The 21,179-nt window shown below is 38.2% G+C and overlaps 1 protein-coding gene across 3 annotated transcripts in view; it reads right to left on the bottom strand.

Moving 5' to 3' along the window:
* KIF16B (kinesin family member 16B) overlaps nucleotides 1-21,179 on the bottom strand; it is a 147,783-nt gene that overhangs the window by 24,071 nt on the left and 102,533 nt on the right. For all 3 annotated transcript variants that reach the window (XM_072857417.1, XM_072857419.1, XM_072857420.1), the window contains one exon: nucleotides 20,568-20,657. In XM_072857417.1, coding sequence (XP_072713518.1) covers nucleotides 20,568-20,657 — 90 coding nt within the window. The remainder of the gene's footprint in view (nucleotides 1-20,567; nucleotides 20,658-21,179) is intronic.

Genomic DNA, 21,179 nt, shown 5'->3' with positions numbered 1-21,179 from the left:
CTCCTTAACCTATACAGGATTATAAGTGCTAATATTTTCAAGGACTTAAAAATCCCACCCCTGCAGAAATTATATTTTATTAAATAGTACTGCATCATGTCACTTCCAGAAACAAGCAAGGTAAAACAACTACCACCACAATCCCCTCCTGGCCCTAGGGAGACTGTTTTTATATTTATTTGCTAATAAATATTGCCATTATAGAATTTTAAAATAGTGTCTGTTAAAAAACAATTTGCACACATAAAAAAACCTACTGCTACAACATCCTCAGACATACTCTGTAGAGTCAAAGCAAGGTATTACAGCTAAAATCAGGAATTATTTCTTTATCTGAATTAAGTTTGATTTTAACAGGCATTTGGCGACTGATTCTGCAAAACTTTGGGATAGGCAAGTTGTTTTCCTAATCTGTTAGCTTTCTGGATACATCTTAGAAGAAAAACAGTTGCATTTTTTAAAGCCAGTAAATTTTGCTAAACTCATTCAAACCGAAGTAGCTACTCACATAGTTTTGACATTTCTTAACTCCCAAATCACTACGATGCACAAATCTTTGAAACCAAGCCAATGAAAGTCCATTATTACAGTCATGAATTTAATACGCAAGAGAAAGGCCTCAGCCAGTAAACTTGGCTCTGAAATGTTCAGTCACAACATGTACCTAAACGAAAATCATAATTTCATTGCTGGTCAAGACCTGGATCTGAACACTTTAGACTTAGAGAACTATATATAATAAAAACCTCCATCCAGATCAGAACACCAGCATGCCAAACTATACTTGGCACACATATATACGTTATTTATGTTTGCAATACACATACGTGTCTACAGAATATACCTATACATACATATATGTAACTTGGAAGGATTTTGCATCCTGCAGAGGGTACGTTACAAAGGGCTGATGATCTACTGAAGTCACCATCTCTACGGGGCTGGATGCAGAAGGCGCACAACCTTGGGCCTGCTGGAACATCTCTGTGTCCCACTCTTTCCCAAGGGTCCTCTGGCTCCTCTTTTAGCCAAATGATTGGCCGATGTCCGTCTCACAAATAAAAAATGGAGACCGTTTCTCTCACATAACAGATGACCACCCAGCCATACAACTGAAAAACCTCCAGCCATGGATTTCATCATCACTTCAGCAACTCTTGGAAACCCTGAATTATTCCAACACGTTCTACTCTGCTACATACCAAAAGTCTAATCCCCATCAAAACGAAAAAAAGACACATTCAAAACTCTCCAGGCTTGAGTTTCAGGCTGTCCGAATGCTTAATGCAGACATGACAGCACCAGTTTCCACCCAGTTCACAGCTTGAAAATTATCTTTGCAACATGAGAACTAGAACCATTCATGCGGCAATGTGAATTATGCAGTCCTCTGTGCGACTGTGTAATTTCACTGTAATAGGAAGCTGGTCCATTGTAGTATATTTATATAAAAATACAATATTAGTATATTTACCAGAGGTAGTGTGCTTATAAATATACACACCGTTAATCTCTGTCACTCTGACTTACAAAGTTACTCCTTTAGTGCGGGGAAAAATAAGTTGGTGCAAGAGTTCCACAAATATGCAGAACGATGATAAAATGTTCTCATCTCATCATAATTTTGGTTTATAAAAAAAGAAAAGAAAAAAGTCCAGCAATACAAGTATACTGAAGTAATGATAAATGTTATGATAATTGTCTATAAAGATCCTCTGTCCTCATGTATCATCTGACATATGAACTCTGAATGTAATTGTGTGCGATTCAGAAGTGAATCAAGAGAACATTCAAGAGAATTTTGAGGTTTATTTAAAATACCTTACTCATTTAAGCCAAATTGCAGTAGCAAATACTTCAATACATTTAAATTTTGTTATTAGTAGTACCACAATGCCTTTAAGAAACTGCACAGTAACTTCAGATGAGATTACCACTGCTACAGGTTAATGCACATAGCACAGTATGTGACTGAGCCGCATTTGTTCTGTCACTTAAATATGTAAGAGATCTGCAGGTGTAGATTTTGCATCGAGATGTTTGCCTTGGCTCAAACACTGTAAGAGAAATTTCACACTATCCAGATTCAGGAGTATAAATTATTCTTTTAGAATTAAATGGCTGTGTACCCTCTGGCACAAATTAATTCTTCAAGGGTCACACCTTGACTACGAGATGAACGTTTTGCGGCAATACAAGGCATAACAGTGGGACTCTACAGGTAGCAAGGTAAATTATTCTACTTTCCTGAAATTTCTGAAGCACGCCCCTCCTCTCCCTGTCCCCCTTGCTGCAGTGGCAGTGAAAGCATTTGGCAGGCAGTCTTTTTCGGTGGGGATGTTTTGTCGGTTTTTTAGGGCTGCCGATGAGGTGCTATGTTTTCTGTCAGGGGAAATTAAGAGGCATATTCCCCAGCCTGACAGGAAGAGTGAGCTCGAATGATTTCCTGAGAAGCGTCTGCATGTAGCGTGCAAGATTTCTAATTTTTATTTTGGCTGCAGAAGCATTTCCCTACTATATGTAATTGTAGCATTGCTGCAATACAAATTCCATTATATACATACGAGTGTGCACACGCATGCATACGCGTACCATGGGCAAGGCTGGGACTACTCTTAGACCCAAAATGCAACACCAGGTAATATTTTAAAACAGTACAGACACACCTCAAGACTGCATATCAGCACTCCTAATGTCTTTTAGACATTAAACTTTTCACAGTTAATGATGTTTATCCTATCTGGCAATCGTTGCTAGGCAGTAGCAGTCTTAGGGAGAGGCAAACAGTCATTTGCAATTTACTCCCTAATTTCTTCATAATAAATAAAGGCTGTGTTTTTATTTCTGGGTCTTGTATTACTTGGGGGCATGTTATTTGTCTGTGTCTCAGCAACCTTATCTGTAAGAAACAGTACTTACCGACCATGATACAGTATTTGTGAGATTAGCATGATCAAGTTTAGGCAGTACTAGGTCCAGTCCTCAAGGGCGAGGTGCTTCATACCTAGCAAGTATTATTCTAGTAAATTTTAAGCAGCTTAATGGATTCCTTTACTTCTTTCACATTTCAGCCAGGAGACTGGTTTTAACAAGGTTATCGGCAGGAGTTTAATGCTGGCAAGAGTAGATGGGAGAACAGTAAGTGACCCTTTTTTTAGCCACCTATTTTCTTATATACAACTGCTGACCTTAAGATTCACCTAGTTCTGGAAACAGCATATACCTAGCATCATCTATATGGAAGCATACTCTTTTGAAGTGAAACCATACATCTCCATAGCCTTCAACTACTGAGCCCCAGGAAGAGATGCAAATTTGGATACTGGCCTTTTGAAAGGCAAAAGAGTACAAATGAAAGCTCCAATACCATGAAAGGCTCTGCCTGAGATGGGGTGCACTCTCATTTCAGGACTTTTAGGAAATGAAGTCATCAGCATTTGAAGGGTGTCCTTTAATTTCTCTTATATTCAGTGGGAGACTCTTCACTGACATTAATTGAAGTTTGCTAGGGACCTGCTGGATTTAATTCAGTTCAGGGTTTGTATGGTACAGTGGAACATAACATGTTAATAAAAAGTCTTGTACAGTGCTTTACAGATGATATTTCAATATATAGTGGAACAAAGTAAAATACCACATAATACAGTCATGTAGTCTTGTCACTTCTGAAGCATGAAATTGTTCGAAGTGTTATGCTCCCTAAACATTAAAAAAAGTGCCATTTTCCGACATCAAGCAAAAATCTACAGGATTGAAACGTCTCATTATTTCTGGTGGGTAAAATCTATGTTTTAGTGCCTACAATATGGTAAAAGATTTTATTTTTTTTTTTTTTGAGAAAAACAGGGCAGACATTGATAGAGGCTGAGTCATCTTTAATCTTTCATCCCAAATTCTCTTTGTACTTCCCTGTTTTGATATATTTAAATGGGGGGAAAAGGGGGTAAAAAAGAAAATTAAGGAAATGCTAACTATTCAATTAGAAAGTGAGTCTTCTTTAACTCTCGTGTTACTTTTACAACTCTGAATTTTCTCATTTTTCAAAGGGCATGTCTGACTTTTGATCCTTTGTACCAGAAATCTCTGTCACAGATGAGAAAAATCAAAGAGAAGAATGTGGCACGGTTTTACAGCCAGTGTGGCTGCACCTGACTTGATTTTGCAGTGAGTAATGAAAGAAGAAACTGTCCTACTTTTAGTTTTTGAAGTTTAAACAAAGTAACTTAAGCCTCAACTTCTCAAGATGTACTAAGACTCCCAGACTCTACAGAAATTGGACAAAAGCTGCATTCTTAACTAGGAACTTGCACTAAATATTTAGGGATTTGACAACAAGGTAAAAAAAAAAGCTTAACTTCTATATTTTTTACTAGTATTTTGTCTGAAGTAAACCACCTATTCTACACAATTTCATAACAGAGCCTTAGGCAAAGGGAAAAAGTTAACACTTAATGAACAGATGAAAGGCTACTTTATAAATTCTGCAAAAAAAAAATCAAATAGAGATCAAAGATAAATCATTTGAACATATACTATCCACTAAGAAAGAAATCAAAATAACTTTAAAACCACCTAAGTCACATTTTCAGGTGATATAGCTCAAACTATTTAAAGTTCAAGTGATGTTTTCCCAAACATGAGTAAATAAAACTCAAACTTATTCTCCTTTAAAAAAAAAAAAAACACAACAATGTAGTCCTCCATCATGTAAACCCTACAGTGCCTTCCTGATACGTATGTTGTAGGTAAGTGATGCCCTCAGAGGACAGGAAGATTAAAAACAATATTTTCCATTATCAACTAATCGAGGAGAGGGAATATCCAGGGGATTATTTTCTGGATATTCAGTTTGTCACCTACTTTTCCTCTTCCAATTTTAATATTCTCTCTTTACTTCTTTTTCCACCTCTTCCAACATGATCTCCCTCACTTTCCAGCTTCCCAGCTTGTCTCTTTTATTGCTATGACCCCCCCCCACCCCCCCATGACCTACCTAATTCTTTTTCTTACTCAACTGTCCATTTGCCTTATCAAATTTCCTATTCCCACACCATCCTTCCTACTATCTGCCAGAAGGGGAGACGGATTTGATCTTCTCAGAGGCAGGATATCTGAGCAACTAAGGATCAGCCAAAGCTCTGAGCTGGACCCATGTCAACCTTCTAATGTACTGAACTCCTTGGAGAAGACTGAACAGCTTTTAAACAGCAACAAAAGCCACAATTTATTATAACAAACAAACAAGGATAATTAACCTCCTAAACCGAAGAAAACTCAAGTGACCAGGAAACAGAACTGGAAAAAGGTTGCACGCAACCTTCCTCCTACGCACAGGATCCCTGCAGTGGAGTCCCCACAGAAGGTCCCTGATACCAGCCTAACACAGTCAGTCCTTCACTGGCTTTGAGGGAAGCAGACTGTTCCAGCCCCTCTGCTCCCCGGGTCTTTGCAGTGGTTCTGAGACCCGAGGAGCTGCTCTAGGCTCATCCCTGCTGTGTCTCAGCTCCTCCAGCAGAGCTGCAGGCTTCCAGCTTTCTGTTGTGGTCTCTCCTTGCTGCTACAGGCTGCAGCGCCTGGATCTCACTCACACACGCACAAAGGAACGAGCATCTCCCTCCTTCCTTGAGGGAGTCTACTCTGAAAAATCCTAAATAAATCCAACAGCAAACATCTCCCTTCTGACAAATACAAGAAAGACCATATTGCAGAGTGATGTACCGGAGCTGGTTTTGGGGGTTTTTGTTTTGTTTTGTTTCTGGTATCTCCTGAATACAATTTATGCCTCATCTTGGTTTCCCGTCCTTTTACAGCACAGCCTTTTCTCAGAGAGGAAGCTGTTTTGCCCCATGTACATGGGAATACTCTTTTCTTCCTGCTCTCCATCCTTTTTGCTCTGTGCCAAAGGTTTACCTGCCCGCAGAACTGGTTTAACCTTTGCACTTCTGGCTGGCAGGAGCAACTCCTGGTTTGCATGTTGCTTTTTGCCTGGCCCCTAGCGCAGGCAGCCTGGTGAGCCAAGTCTACTTTATCCCCTCCAGAACACAAACCATTGAGGCCAGAGTGTATTGGAGACACTGTTAGGGTTAGCCTGCCAGGCAAGCAATTGTGCAACTTGCCCGCTATACTCAGACTGGCTGCAATTCCTTGCCTTTTTCCTACTTATCTCTCTGGAGCACCACCCATATATAAATAGGTACCTCCTCTGCATCATTCTCCTGCAATACTGGCACTAAGACATGCGAAGAAGCACAAGCACTTACGTCTCCTCCCATAAATATATGCAGTTCTGTTGCGAGTCCCCTCAAAGTCTGGATGCTGTGACTAACCCCCACAGATCATCTTCTCTGGATTCACCAATACATGAGCATCTTCTCAGGATGCACAAGTTCTCACACCTCTGCTCTCTTCTAATTCTGGGTAACTCTCTTTGAACTTTTAAGATCTTCCTGGCATGCTTGCCAGTTACCTTCCTCAGACAGGCATAACTGTTTCTCCAAAGACCATTTCAACTTCATCTGTCACTGAAGAGGGTTAAGAACACAAAAAAGAAATTCACCTCCTGTGAACCTCCCTGAAACCTCCCTCCAACAATGCAAAATTCCCAAGTAGGATTGGACACCAAAGATTTCTCTTTTGCATTCCACTAACTGTGCCCCACTGCCTTTGAATTGTGCCCGCCTGCCTATCGAACAATAGTCTGTAATTATCAAAAAGGTTTGAGAGTTCTCATATCCAAGTTTCTCCTTTAAACAAGCAGGCTGACCTAGACTCAATAGGCATTTTTGGAGCTATAGCAAGATGTGGAGGCCACTGTTTATCGCATTATTTTAACTCCATTTAGTCTGCCTCCTGCTACTGAGAAAAATCAAATTAACTGCAGCCAAAGAAGTTACCTTGCATTACAGGGGTGTTTTTCTTTCCCTTAAAGCAATTTCTAGACTAGTCAGAATAATAACATACCAAAATAGAGCCATAAACGATGGTCAATATAATATTTGACAAATTACTTCATCGTTTTGCTCATTATAAGCAGTACAATAGCGTTTAAATACAGAACAACTATTAAAATGAGCGATAGGATGTATGAAAGTTCATGCAAACCTTTCACAGTTCTCTAAAATTATGCAGCTTTTGGGTTTTAATCTCTCTTATGAAAACTGGAAACTAATATAGCCAGGGCATCTTTCTAAATATAAAACACTACCTGCATAGCTCAGCATTATCAACCAAGGAAAGAGGGAAAAAAATTGGCCCAAATGGCAAAGAAAATATATTAAATTCTCTATGCAGGCTGTAGAAAGGCAGAATAAGATGGTGCAGAAACAGCATTCACCAACCCAAGGATATAATTATCTCACATGTAAACCAGTCAAAACAAAAAAAAAATTAAATATGATTCATAGATGTATTTGGAAAATAAGCATGAAAAAATTGTAACATACCATGTCCTTGCAACCTTGATTTTGCTCCTTTGTTCATCTATCCCTTGCCCCAAGATAGAAGGGTCTGCAGGAAAAATAACAGTACCGCGTGGCAGACCATGGTCTAAGACAAGGGTACATGCTGATCTAGAGAGTCTATGGACAAGTTTAACACATACTCTCTACACTTTTAGCTCATGACTTTGCAAACTAAACATTAATTTTTTTCATGTAGTCTCAGGTCCTGGTGCTTGGTTATTTCTTTAAAGAAACGGCAACAACTGCTGGGTTTGCAAGGTCATGTCTTCAAAGCTCAACACATTAATCAATCTTCATCAATGCGTGGCTCAAATCCCACTTCTCAAAAACAAGGTAAAAAGGGAATTTCTGGCGGTCTCTACGGGGTTTATTTTCCTTTCAAAAATTATTTGGGATTTGGTTCATTATCTTCCCACTGGGATTTCTAGCAAGGTTAAGTGTCCCTACAATAGTACAAGGTGTGCCATGCAGCAGACACCATCTTTACTGTGGCTGCATACAGCCTTGCCCCGCTCAGCCAGCGTGGCATCGGCAGGAACGCGGTGCAATCAGGCCACTTCAATTGCACACCGAGAAGTCACAATAGCATTTGACTTCAGCAACAGAAATAGGTTCAGAGAGAATTCACCATAGCAGTTTTAACAGCTCTTCCCAAAAGGATTTGCTTGTTGCATACGAGCTCATCTCAGTGACATCTGGCAGCATTTATGAAACATCCCCGTCTCGTGTGGCCAACTGATGCCATAAATTTCAGTCAGCCTTGCCTTTGAAAAATGCTAATAATGAAAACTCATCAAAGAGCAGCAATAATTTCTACTGCTGACTAGATGAATGCCTTTCTGACTACTCAAAATTAACAGCAGATCTCAGGGTCTTAAAGAACAGCTGTCACAGAGAAATACACCTGCAAACAAATACGCAGTATACCTCTAAGTTTGATTTGTTATAGATATAAAGTGGCAACTCTCACAACAAACTGGATTACAAGGAGAAGTTAGCTAGCCCTCGTTATTTAAAATGATAAAACCAGAGAAAATGCAGTGCAAGTACATGGGAAGCTTAAAAGGAGCTACTTAGTCCCCCATCCAACAGTAAGAGTGATTGATAGTCACATAGGTTATACATAAATTTTCACTTATGTCTAGTCTCACAGACATTCTAGAACTAGCTGCTTTATCACAGGATTAAAAACTAGCTGTTAGCCTCACACAAATTTGGCATTTTCCTCCCGCTATCACTGTTGTCACTAGGTAAAGCTTAAAATGACAGACAACTAATTAAATGTAATAAACTTAAAAGTTATGTTTTCAGGAGCTTGCTTGGCAAAGGATTTTTGAATCTGCAGGACAGAAAAAGCAACTACGGGGATCAGAAAGATCACTGTTACTATCAGTTTCACAAGTAATACCCTATTTAGTACTGCTCTTGAGATCCTACAGTCACGGTGGTGGGTGAGACTAGATATTTGTTTCTAAGTATAATAAAATTTCTTGATCAAACACTTGAAGATAAATGCTTAGAAAGTGAGACCCATGTATATACGACATGCACATGGAAAACTCAAAGACACACTCGATTAAAATGCATTAAAATTAAAATGGTATCAAAGTCAACATCATCATTTGGAGCAGGGGAGAAAACAGGGACGTGTTTAACTATTGCCAAGTATTTGGGTTTGCATTACATGTCAGTAATTTCACAATTACTGTCTGTCAGATGCTTTTCTAGAAGGCTATAATATTTCTGTCCCCAACAAGCACTGCATCACTGAGTCCACGTACGAGTGATGCTGCTCCACCTACACAAGTTTTAGTAACCCAGGGAAGCAGGGGAAAGCTGAAAGACCACATGAATTATTATTTGTTTTATAGCATCCTTACAATGAGTTATAGCACATAAGAGCCTTCAGGTACAATCAGAATGGAAATTATGCTACTCTACACATGTAAATAAAACCCTGCAATACAGTAGCTTGCAATTACTTTAACAGTACTGGTACTATTCAAAAATGGAGCTGAACTTAAAAGTTAAGGTGTTATTATTTGTTCCCTGATTTAAAAATAAAAATAAAATTGGAGTTAGAATTGAATGTACAGTGAGTAATTTAAGGATTTAAAATACTGCTAAAGCTTTGCGGTAATTTTTGCCAAAAAAGACATAAAAAAATTAGGACATGGAGTGTTCAGATGCAGTTTGAAAGAAATTCAAAGTATTTCATAGAAAATACAGTGTACACTCACACAGCCTCAGAGTGCCCGCATTGCCAACAGCACTGCACAGCACAAATCATTAAAGTATCATTAATACCCAGTAGTACGTAAAACTAAGTATGATAGAAAATAATACAATCAATACAGAAGAAACTGGCCAAGCAGAACTGTAGCTTTGATTGTTTTTATCATTCACAGCATCATAACCATTTATACACAACCATGAATTAATTAAATGTTTTAACACTGGCTCCCGAAGTTTGGCACCCATGAAAAGTGTGCTTTTTCATCTCACTTGCACTCACATCACCACCATCTCCACAACGAATTTTGTTTTTCAGACATGGCCAGACAGCTTTCCCTCCGCACTATTATTTCTGGCTTTGGTTCTGAAATACGCCCTACAGTGAACTGGACAACATCCTCCACTTTCAGTCTTCTCCTCTTGACATTTTAAATTCTATTCATGAAGCTCAATATTTTTCCTGAGAGCCACTGCTTCTTTACGTTTATTTTCATATTAAACCACAAGAGATTGTATTTTATTGATTTTTGTCATACAGGGATGTCTAAAATTTTACTGCTTGGGCTTTCTTGCTTTGGGCTCTGTAGTGGGACAGACAATTCTCTCTTGTAAGATGGAGCCTTCTGTATGTTCTGTGTTGCAGAGACAGATGGTAAAAGACCATTCCAGATTTATTTTTTTTAATGTATTTACATTACAGCAGTCAAGAAAATATCCTGAGAGACTTACAGGAAGATCTCATTGTGAATACAAAACAGAAGGCTTTTAGAAACTCATTTAGAAACTATACTATCAGCTGCACACGTCTGAGAAATTTGTTTTCTTGTTTTCTTCTAAAGTCAACCCATTTTTAATTAAGCAGCACTATTATTTTCACCATATCGAGTCTGAAAGCTCCTTAGCAGGAACATGATAAACTAATATTTATAAGAGACCCTTAGATAAAAAGTGTTTCTTGTAGATCGTAACAACGCGAACCATAAGGTTGGTTTTGGTGGGTGTTTTTTTTTTGTTTTGGGGTTTTTTTTTAAAGCAAATTCACCATTAAACCGACCTAACATATTCAAAAGGGGGATATTTACAACAGAACGCTGCAGTTGCAATTAGCGGCTTGCAATGTTTCACTAGTTATTTCCCTCTCTCGGATGGACCCTGGACCTGACTTGTCACCTCACCTTGCCAGCTGATCCCTGACTGTCACCAGGAGCGGTTACCATCCTCATCCCAGCCCTGCTCAGGTACTGCTGGACTGTGCCCTGGCCACCGAGGCCACCGTGAGCCACCCTCAGTTCCCAGCTTGTCTTCCCTTGGGGAACAAGCCCACCCTTGCTGCTCCCTGGCAGCTGTGTAGGGTCCTCCAGTGGGATGATCAGGGCAGGAGACTCGCCTCGGACACTTTGAAATGCCACGTGAAGGGATTGATCTCTATAGCGAACGCAAATGGGGCCTACAGACACAAGGAACCGTGCTTCAATTTCACCTTTACACCCCAACAACTGTTGTCAAATACAGAGGCAGAAAACTGTTTTTCAGGAGCTCTTCTTTCTTGCAGACTACATCACTCTTATCCAAATGGGGCCTCCATCAGTTAACAGTCATCTGTATCTCAATCCCGTTTAGATAAGAAGTCACTCATTTGCTTAATACAGCAATGCCAAAATAAACAGCTAAATATTCTTACCGTACTGCAAAATCTGCAACCTGTATTTTCCTGTTCATTCTCCCAGTGGTTCCAAATGAACTGAGAGGGGGACAACCCTGTAATATCCTGCTCAAAAGCTGCACATGAAGCTCAAGAGAAGCTTGGTATAATCCTCCAGATTAGGCACTGAATGAAGTTTATCGTAACAGCTTCACACCTGCAGTTGTGTCAGTAATACCATCTATATGTGTACGGAAAAAATGCAACAGGCGGCACAGCTAGAACCAGACAGTTTTTGCTACCATCTACACTATTTGTTCAAAATTAACCTGGGTATTTTCACAAAAACTAGAGATACAGCTGGGTCATCGTACCCTAAATCAACTGAAACCAAAGGATTCTACTTGAAAAGTCTACTTAATCTAGCAGCAGATCCCTGACCAACATAGTGAGAACAAGTTGTTCTTCACAAAACCCTTAGAAGACAGCAAGGCTGTCAATAACAGCTAATGATTAATGGAGCAGAAGTCTTAAAGTCCTCCAAAGCAAGGCAATCATTAAAAAAAAGAAAGAAACAGCAAAAACTCCAATCCTCCCCTCTGCCTTTCACTTAGCAGGAAGAAAATAGAGACAGAGGGTTGCAGTCTAAGGCATTCCCCAAGCCTACAGACAGTCAGGAGCAGCTAAGAAACAGCTGAATTTCAGTAAGCACCTAAACCTCAAGTTACATTGTCCAGGAATTTTTCTTCTCAGAGGCATTCCACTTTCACAGATGATAGCTGTTATCCATCTGAAACTATTTTACTGATAAAACACCACGAATATTTTGATATAATGCAAATTCACTAGATAATTGAGCAGAGCCTTGAAAATCTGATTATCAAATAATCAAAGCAATTATTCTGTCAAATGGTTTGTGAATTATGAGATGAAGGACTTTCCCCACTCCAAATGCTTCTTTTTTCAATTTCTACATTACTAATGTATAAGCCTTTTGCACAGCACAATCAATGAAACCTGGCATTTGATGTCTGCCTGTCAGTTAATCTTGTCTCATGCTGAATTTATCAGAAGACCTATAAAGCTAACTGTATTTTTCCAGAGAACCATTTGGAAACTCACAGGTTTCATTAGCTACTCAGGACAGACCAAAAAAAAAACCAAACAGGTCTCATCATCGACCAAAACACAGGAGGGAGGAAGTGGAAGGAGGCGAGAGAGAAACTATTTCTGCAGAATTGCCTGTACCAAGCCAAGAAAACTTTGCTGCACAAATCTAGCCCACAAAACAACAATAATCAGAAATTAATCCCAAAGCTGGGCTTTCACAAGGCTTTCAATTCGGTTTTACGACAAGAAATTCACACACTGAACTCATTTTCCCACTAGAAATAGATTGGGAATTGAGTATTACATGCTGGAAGCAAATACACCAGGGGGGTTGCTATGTCTCAGATGGCCCCAGTCCTGGTTAGCAACTATGAATTCAGAGGGACCACATGGAATAAACACACTTCCCTGTAACGGAACTTTCACTGAACTACACGATATGGTTAGCAGCGATGTTTTTCACACTTTACTTATGGGAACAAGTTCTCCTATTCATTTGTAGACTGATGTACTGAGCAAAGTCCTAAAATTTCTTTTACAAATAGCAGCAGCCAAAAGACTCGCGCTGCAGAAAGAAAGGCCAGATGCAGCATTTAGGGATCTACTTATTCAATTACTTCTGTAGCTAGTGGCAAACTAAAGCTGATATGGAAGTACTACCTATATAAACCTGCAGGCTTTCAGAATGCTCTGAACATAATATAATTAGGAATGGGAGCTGGAAACGTGTATATGACAAAATATGCTTCCCGTGTGTGTACTTCCTGGCTGTTATAGGTGACAAGAACATGAATGTTGAAATTATCTATACCATAATTACTGTAATTTGTACTGAATAAAAGGTGAAGGCTATAATCACATGCTTGTATAATAGTATTATAAGGTTTACATACAGATAAGGATTCTAAAAATTACTATTTTATTTTTCTTTCAGTATTTATGGAAAGATACATTACTAAGGCTAACAAAGTTCCAGGTTAGAAAGTAAAAATTAAGGTCTGCCTTTAGTTTAGGATTTATATTTCAAAAACTATTTTCTAAATGCTTTTCTATATAGTTATAATTCTGCCAGAGGTATTATTTTAATACACATCATGGCATTTGCTATTTACAAGCACGTCAATGTTGCAAATAATTTTCATTTTAATCTTTGCCCAAATGTACAGTTTCCGACAAAAAAAAAGCTTTTAGACTGTTTACGCATTCTTGGTGTTTGTCCTAAGGTTGTCATATTAAATTTGTTACTCCTATTATATTTTTCCATTGTATAAAAACAAAACTACAGTACATATTCTTGATTATTTAAAAAAAATATCCACATTTGCTAGTTAATATCCAGAAACATCCTTCCAGTCCAGGCAGAACATACTAACAAATTTATTTCTTCACTGGATCAAATTTTCAAATACAGAAATAAATCTCAAAATATTGTCACAGACTATGCTCACTAAGGGTCATGGAGTTCCTAGAGGCTAAAAGAACTTGAATTAAGAATCCATATACAGACAAACCTAAACTTTCTAAAATAATGAGATAGCATTTGTAGCAAGACTTGTACCATCATGTTCATTACTATATGCTACACCCTGCTCTCTCTAGTACACGTAACCCATGATTTAAATTGCTTCTTGGTCACAAGAGCTTCTAAACATCAATCTCAACAATCACTGACTTTGTGAATGGATTAGGACTTTGGTTGCCGCAGGATCAAGGTTCTGGCATAAACACTGAAGGTTTCAGAACAAACTCATTTTAAATATTGTCTTAGAAGTTTTTAGTTAGTTACTTACAGCTATAGTGCTTTACACTACTTCCAACTGAGCACTAGAAGCATCCAAATGTCCAGAATTTTGCATTCAATCTGAGCACACTACCTAAATCTTATACATTAATTAAATATACAGTTACTGATGCCAGTAAATGAGAAAATGCAATGGTAAAACCAGCAGAGGTTCAGGCTGGCCAGCTCTGATGCAACAAGCTTTCGACTTCTGCTGCCAAAGCAGCTCCTAAGCTCTGGGAGCTCACTAGTTACATGGCAACTGGCTCGCCAGCCCTGCAAGCCAAGTACCTCAAAGTTATTGCTTCCTCATCCTTTTCCCTTTCAAAGTAATCCCCGGAGATTAACACAAATTTTACATTTAATGAAATGCTACAGCTGCACAGTTACAAGCCAGAATCGGAGCAGCCAGCCAGCCGAGATCCCAGCCGAAATGCTGCCCTAAGTCTGCACAAGTCTGCAGCCTTACCACTCTGCTCCTGGTTTAATTTCTTTATTTGCATTCTTCCTTAGGAGGGAGAACTCTGCATCTCTGATAAGACTTTTTAAAAATAATTTAATAATTACATAAATACACAGAAATTGCCTAATTATCCTTGAGACTGGGGGAGAAGAATAAAAATCCCCAACCCCCACCAATCATGTCTTGAAAGTAAAAAATTGCATTTCTCTGTCAGTGATCCTGGACAGTGATCCTGGTGAGAATCTCTTCCAGAATCCAAGGATGCTGTCCTAAAATTAATGGCTTCACCTCAAACTCATCCCTTCACCATTATCTGTGCCGGCATTCCGTTGTTGAAGACTTCTTCCACGTATTACTTATCAAGAGCACCAGATGTATGGACCACTTAAAGAAAATGGAGATCCTTCCCTGGCAGTCACCCAGGAGAGGAATATGGAGGCAAAAGGAAAGAACAGCGAGATCAGTCAGTGGTGGTTAAATGAACAGTTCATGCCTCTTCATTCATCATTACAGAGCTGAATTACTCCTAAACAATAAGCGGTACTAGAAAAGAGTCTAAAAAGAACTTAAGAAAGGATTACAAAACTGCTGTCTGTTATATTTTAATAGCAAACATATATATAAAGTTGGGTGGTTGCGGGCAGTATGGATGGATGAAATGGGAACTGGCTTCAGCGACACATTTCTTCTTTCTTCTCTGAGATACAAAACACTTCCAGTAAAAAAAAGGACAGACTACTTAGTTTTGAAAAATCTGAAATATTGAAAAGTATTTTTAAAACAAGCTTGCAACAGTTGTTCTGAATTCAATATATATTCAAAAACATTCACATACTATTTCTGAAAGACTTGAGAAATATTTTCCGCTCTTTGAGTTTCATGCAATTCTTGCAGGTATGCAAAGCAAAGAGCAGCCTGTTAACTCCTCCAGCTGACAAGAGCTTTGAGTTCACTTGGACAGAATGATACTCTGTCAAACAAAGAGATTTCTGATAAGCAGAGGATATTATCTTCAGAAATAAAAAGAAGGAATATATGACTCTCCGACACTACTGATGAGAGCCTTTCCTTCAGAACACTAGACACACACAAAAAAAACGGAAACCAGACAGCATTTTTTCCTAACAGTTATAAAATACAATCTTTACTGTCCAATACTTAATGTACCTGAAAAACCCTGTCATCCAAGCAACAGTCTCCAATCCTAACCTCCAAGATTCATGATATTGATGTGTTACTGCAATATATCGTGTACACTCATTTCCCTGGTGGGAATAGCAGATGGGGGTAGAGGCAGATCACCTGGTAACTTTGGCTTGAAGGTTTAAGTTTACATAGACATTCCTGCTGTTTCAGTTATGGATATTATGCATCCATTCAGTCATGTGAGACGACAAAAACCAGACCAGCGGAAGGGGAAGCTGGCTCAATTACGACCTAAAATTCTTTAATAATTATAAACAGTCCTTTTGTGCTTTAGACTGTGAAAGATACAAATATATATTTAAATACAGAATCCATATATCAAATACAAATACACAAAATTATTACATTCTGTTAAATAAGCTAGAAGTTGATAGCTTCAGCACTCCTGCAGAAATCTCGCCTACACACATATGTCCTTTTGTCCATGAATGAATCTATAAATGCAAGCATACCTTTTAGCTTCTCTTTGGCAGCTCTCTATGGATTTACTATTATTTTATGTCGAGAATCACTATTAGTAATAAAAATGCCTCAATAGTAGGTGCTTCCCTTAACACCATGTAGAGATTTTTATGCATTTTTATGGAAGAGGTTTCAAGAAGATTGACAAGCAACTCCATAAGCAGAGACTACAGTGAAAGCCCCACAAAACTTTACCTAGATACCTGGATGCAAGTAGGAATTAAGGACATCCACATGGATGAGGAACTTCATAAACTTTGGATTTGGGTAGGGAAAGACAAATAGACAACTGTTCCTCTGCTCTCCTTTGAAAGGGGGAAGAGACAAGAAAGTGGTAAGAAGAGGAGAGCACTGGCCATCACAACAGCACATCACTTAAACCTGCTGAACTAACATAGATGCAAGACTGTTCTCCCTCACGGCAAGATGGGGATCAGGAAGGGAAGATTTTCTGCAGAAACCAGCACCCCCGTAATATTTCAAAACCATAAAATGGTAGAAAAAGATGAAGAAGGAGGGGAAAAAAGGAGAATATTACTCTTAAAGTTCTCACTTCTCTATTAAAGAGCCATTTTGCTCCTGTATCCGAATAACGACAAACAAAAAGTACATTCATTACAGAGACTACCGCAACTGAAAGCCAAGTATTGTCTTAATTAAAATTCCAAAAATAATAAGAAAGTCATTAACAATCTAGCAGCGTAAGAAAGCTGAAGCTGGGCAAATGACAATCATGCAGACCTAAAAAAAAATAAGCACTGTTAAAATGCTGGTACTTATCTGCCTCTGGCACAATCTCACCCTGCTGCAGCTTCTTCAGTCTTTCAAAATTTGCATGTGACACATTTCAATTAGATATCCAGTTGTCAGCAGCCACTTAATTACATTAGAAGAAATGTGCAGGTATATAAAATATGGCATATTGTAAGACTGGAAGACATTAGATGGTTTCTGCTTCTGAAAAAGATACTCTTTTTTAAACCCTCCCAATAAATCAGTTTGCCAATACATTCCTTTGGGAATTCAGTGGCAGCAACACGAAATGCAAGATCAGCAAATTATTAAAATACTGATGTAGTAACTCAGAGCTGAGCAACTAATGAGCTGTAAAGTTCACTTCTAAAAGCAGGACACTCATACATTAAACACGTCCACAGTATTTTCGCTGTTCATTATAAATATTAATTTAGAGTTGGAAGGTGAACTATGCAAAATAAAATTCAACTGATGGATTCTGGTAACATTGCATTTAAGGACCAAGATTCTTTGGAATAATATACAGTAACTAAGGACGCAACTTTGCCAAGTTTGGTATCAAAATGCATTTTAGCATCATGGTGAATTCCAAATTAGGTCAGTGACAGATGAGCAGAAGCAGACAGATGATTTTCAATTTATCAAACAGACTGAACTCCTACTCACATTGCAAAATTAATCCAAAATTACCATAAATTAAGGCTATTTTAAATAAAGCTTAAAATATGGGAAGCCATTGATCATTCACATGTATAACATTGATAATTAAATTCCTTCAAAGAAAACAAACACCAAATCTTTACTACAGCACACGATATCACGTGTTTCATCCATCACCATGTGCTCTTCCCCTCTGTTAAACGAGGACACAGTAGTTTGTAGAAATGCTGATAAGCAGAAGAAACCAACTGTGTCTTAGCTAGGTTTCTTCTGCTCACAAACTTGCCATTTCCTTGTGGTGCCCTAAGTTTCAAAGCAGGAGTGGACACAACACAACAGCCTGTACTATGTAAAATAGAGAAGACATCATCAGTGGTGCAGGGTTTCCAGAACAGGTACTTAAGTGACAGTACCTATCTAAAAGCAGTAGATGACATGATCAAATGCTTATCTTGCTTCTCCTGAGCTTTAGTGTGCTTTGTACCTAGCAAAGATACGCATACTTGAACCTCACTGATAATTTATTGAAGGTTGTTGTGAAGAGGAGGCTCAATAAAGGCTGGAAGAAGATACTACTAAAGCTATAGATCTATTGTTTCAGAAAGTAACATGACTAAACATTTTTTTCAAGTATGTTAGAAGCCAAAACATGTTACCACGCTTCTCCAAAGAGTACAGAGGGAAAGTTATACTGACAAAATTGTAAGACTCTGTATTTGTCCCAACTTACAAAAATTGTTGAGAAGGGAACAGATAACTTAATAAAACAGGCTATAATGCGTTTCCTATGTGGAAATTAGAAATTTATTCATCTGCGTAGTTAAACCAATAATTCCATTAATGGACTAGATGTGAATCTCAATAAGTTTACCTAAGACACAGACATATGGCAACACAGAAGTGTCAATAAGAAACAAACTGGCACATTAAACTAGAGAATGTATTGACCTTGCAAGCATGACTGCAAACAGAGGGAAGAAGCTAAAAAAAAGGCAGCAAAAGAAAGTTGCCTATCAAAAATAGCTATGAAGTGAGTGGTGTAGGGAACAGAAAATGCAGACAAAATCCACAGGAAAAATATTAATCATGAACTACCAATTACAACGGTAACAACTTCAGCTGGGAAGACTCCAAGATGAAGAAAACTATGTACATTTGCTCTAGGCTGGGATTTTTTCTCAGTTGTATGCTCTTGGATGCTGGACTTCATTTTGACCTAGTAATACCACTCTCATGTTCTAATTGTTCTTCAAAACAAGCAAACAAAAACAACAAAACAACCCCATTCCCTCCTGTAACACCAAAAAAGCCTGAATTTGTACTATGAGTCACAAATGCTTGATGCAAAAAAGTGACATTAATACGCTGCAGCACACAGGACATTTTAATAATGACTTTAAGAATATCAGATTCCTCCTGAACCTGATTACTACATACTAAAAAGAAGTTGCTCTCCCTCCGAGATAACTGTAAAAGCCAAATTCAATTGTTCCTCAATGTACTGTCAGGACCAATAACAGACTCCAAAAAAGGCCACTCAAACACATTTTCCTAAGCGGGGAAGATGAGTCTGCAGAGGGATTCAGGTGGCCCTTTTCTATTTCAACTGGATGACTGCCTAGCTGCTTTTTTAAAGTCAGATACAATTAGGATATTACTGTCGACAGACTATAACTCTAACATCCAAGAGGAAATGGCAATTCATTTGAATCAAAAATATGATACTGATATTCATTCACAAGCAATATTTTTAAAAGCATTTGTGGAAAGAGAACATTTCAATTTTCCATTCAAAACTAATTTTTACCTTTTAAAGTGTTCTGACAATCAGAAAAGATGACCTGATCTTCTTTTTCTTTTCTCTCGCTCCTTTTTTTTTTAAAATTAAAGTTTTTTGTTAGATATTTGGTGCGTGGTAGTTTCAATTTCTGGTTTTCATACTGTTTTGGAATGGGTCTTATCTCTCAGAACCTCCACAAAACACAGGTCTACATATTTTACTCTTTAAAACTCAAGGTCTTTCGATGTTCAATTAGTTTTTAGCTTAAAGAATCTGTCAATGAAGACCAAGAAAGCATTTGCACACTATTGCATCTCTCTCTTTCTTGAGCATATTAATGTTTTTTAATATATTGCCCATGAATATATGGCCCAAGCTTCTTTACTTGTGCTAACTCTCAAATCAGGATCACTTCAATTGCTTGAATGATTTATTTCTTCTAATATCCAAGGGAAGAAGTAGAAAGGAAGCAAAATGTTAATAATTAAAAGTTAGATGTGGAAACCAAGAACTGTAATTCTACAAAAGCTCACTCCAGTGAACTAAAGCTCTGTCAGGCACAGCTCCTCATATCCGGAATGCCCAGAGTCTCCGAGGTGGTCAGAAAGATCAATTTTCCATTTTGTAGAAACCTGGAAGCCACTATTACAAAAGGGTATCTCTGGAACAACACTCTTCTTTTAAACGAGGAGTTGTCAGGATGACATGATCTGACTGCAAGTATCTTGCAATGAACAAAACAGCAACCTCCAGGGAACGACGCCAGGCAGCAGTAAAGGGAATTAATAGCTAGAGGCAACACATGGAGTCACAGTTCCACTGTAGCAACAGCATGCAACATCCATCCTGTATCTAGCAGCCTTGGAGCTTTAAACTGCTGAAGGGCTTGCCAATCTTACTAGAAGCATACGGCTGAGAGGAATATCGGTTTTGAGTAAACATCTTTCAAAAAAACTTACTTTCAAGTCTCTACCTCCACCCTTTTCTGCAAAAGAAGTTTTACCAAAACTTACCTCTGGGTACTTCAGTTTTAAAGTTTTATGCATTTCCCGAAAACGACTGTACCGCCTGAATACTGTCCATGTCTCATCCAGGACTGTTATCTATATCAGACAATATAAAAAGAAGAAACAGAAGTAAAACCACACAACATGTAACACTAAAAACCACGCAGTGTACAAGGTTATCAGATTAAAACAGGCAATTCTTAGTTGCTTTAAATTCATAAGCTTTTATAGGTTTACTTGATTTTTCTTTCATTACAGTGACAGAACTGTATTTAATAAGGAGCACTGATTGCAAAGCAAAAAAACTGAACACATTTATTCCTTATTCCGGAGTGGTTTGACAAGGCTGTAAACACATTAAAATATCCCCAATCATTCCTTGGTGCAGCTACGGAGCTCACAGCATTACAACCAGTGGGTGTTCCATCAATGGATGAATAACACCCAGCACAAGCATAGTGTAGCCTCTCTATACATTCATAGAAATGTATATATTCTCATATACATGCACACACACATATACAGAGATACACACATAATAAGTACATGTTTCTCGGACACACAGAGTTCATTACCACATAGAATGGGATTCCAATTTATAGGGTAAAAAATTATATA

This window comes from Ciconia boyciana, chromosome 3 (genome assembly GCF_034638445.1).
Source record: "Ciconia boyciana chromosome 3, ASM3463844v1, whole genome shotgun sequence".
Lineage (NCBI taxonomy): Eukaryota > Metazoa > Chordata > Aves > Ciconiiformes > Ciconiidae > Ciconia > Ciconia boyciana.
Note: the sequence above shows the minus strand (reverse complement) of the source record. Positions and strands in the feature narration are given on the sequence as shown.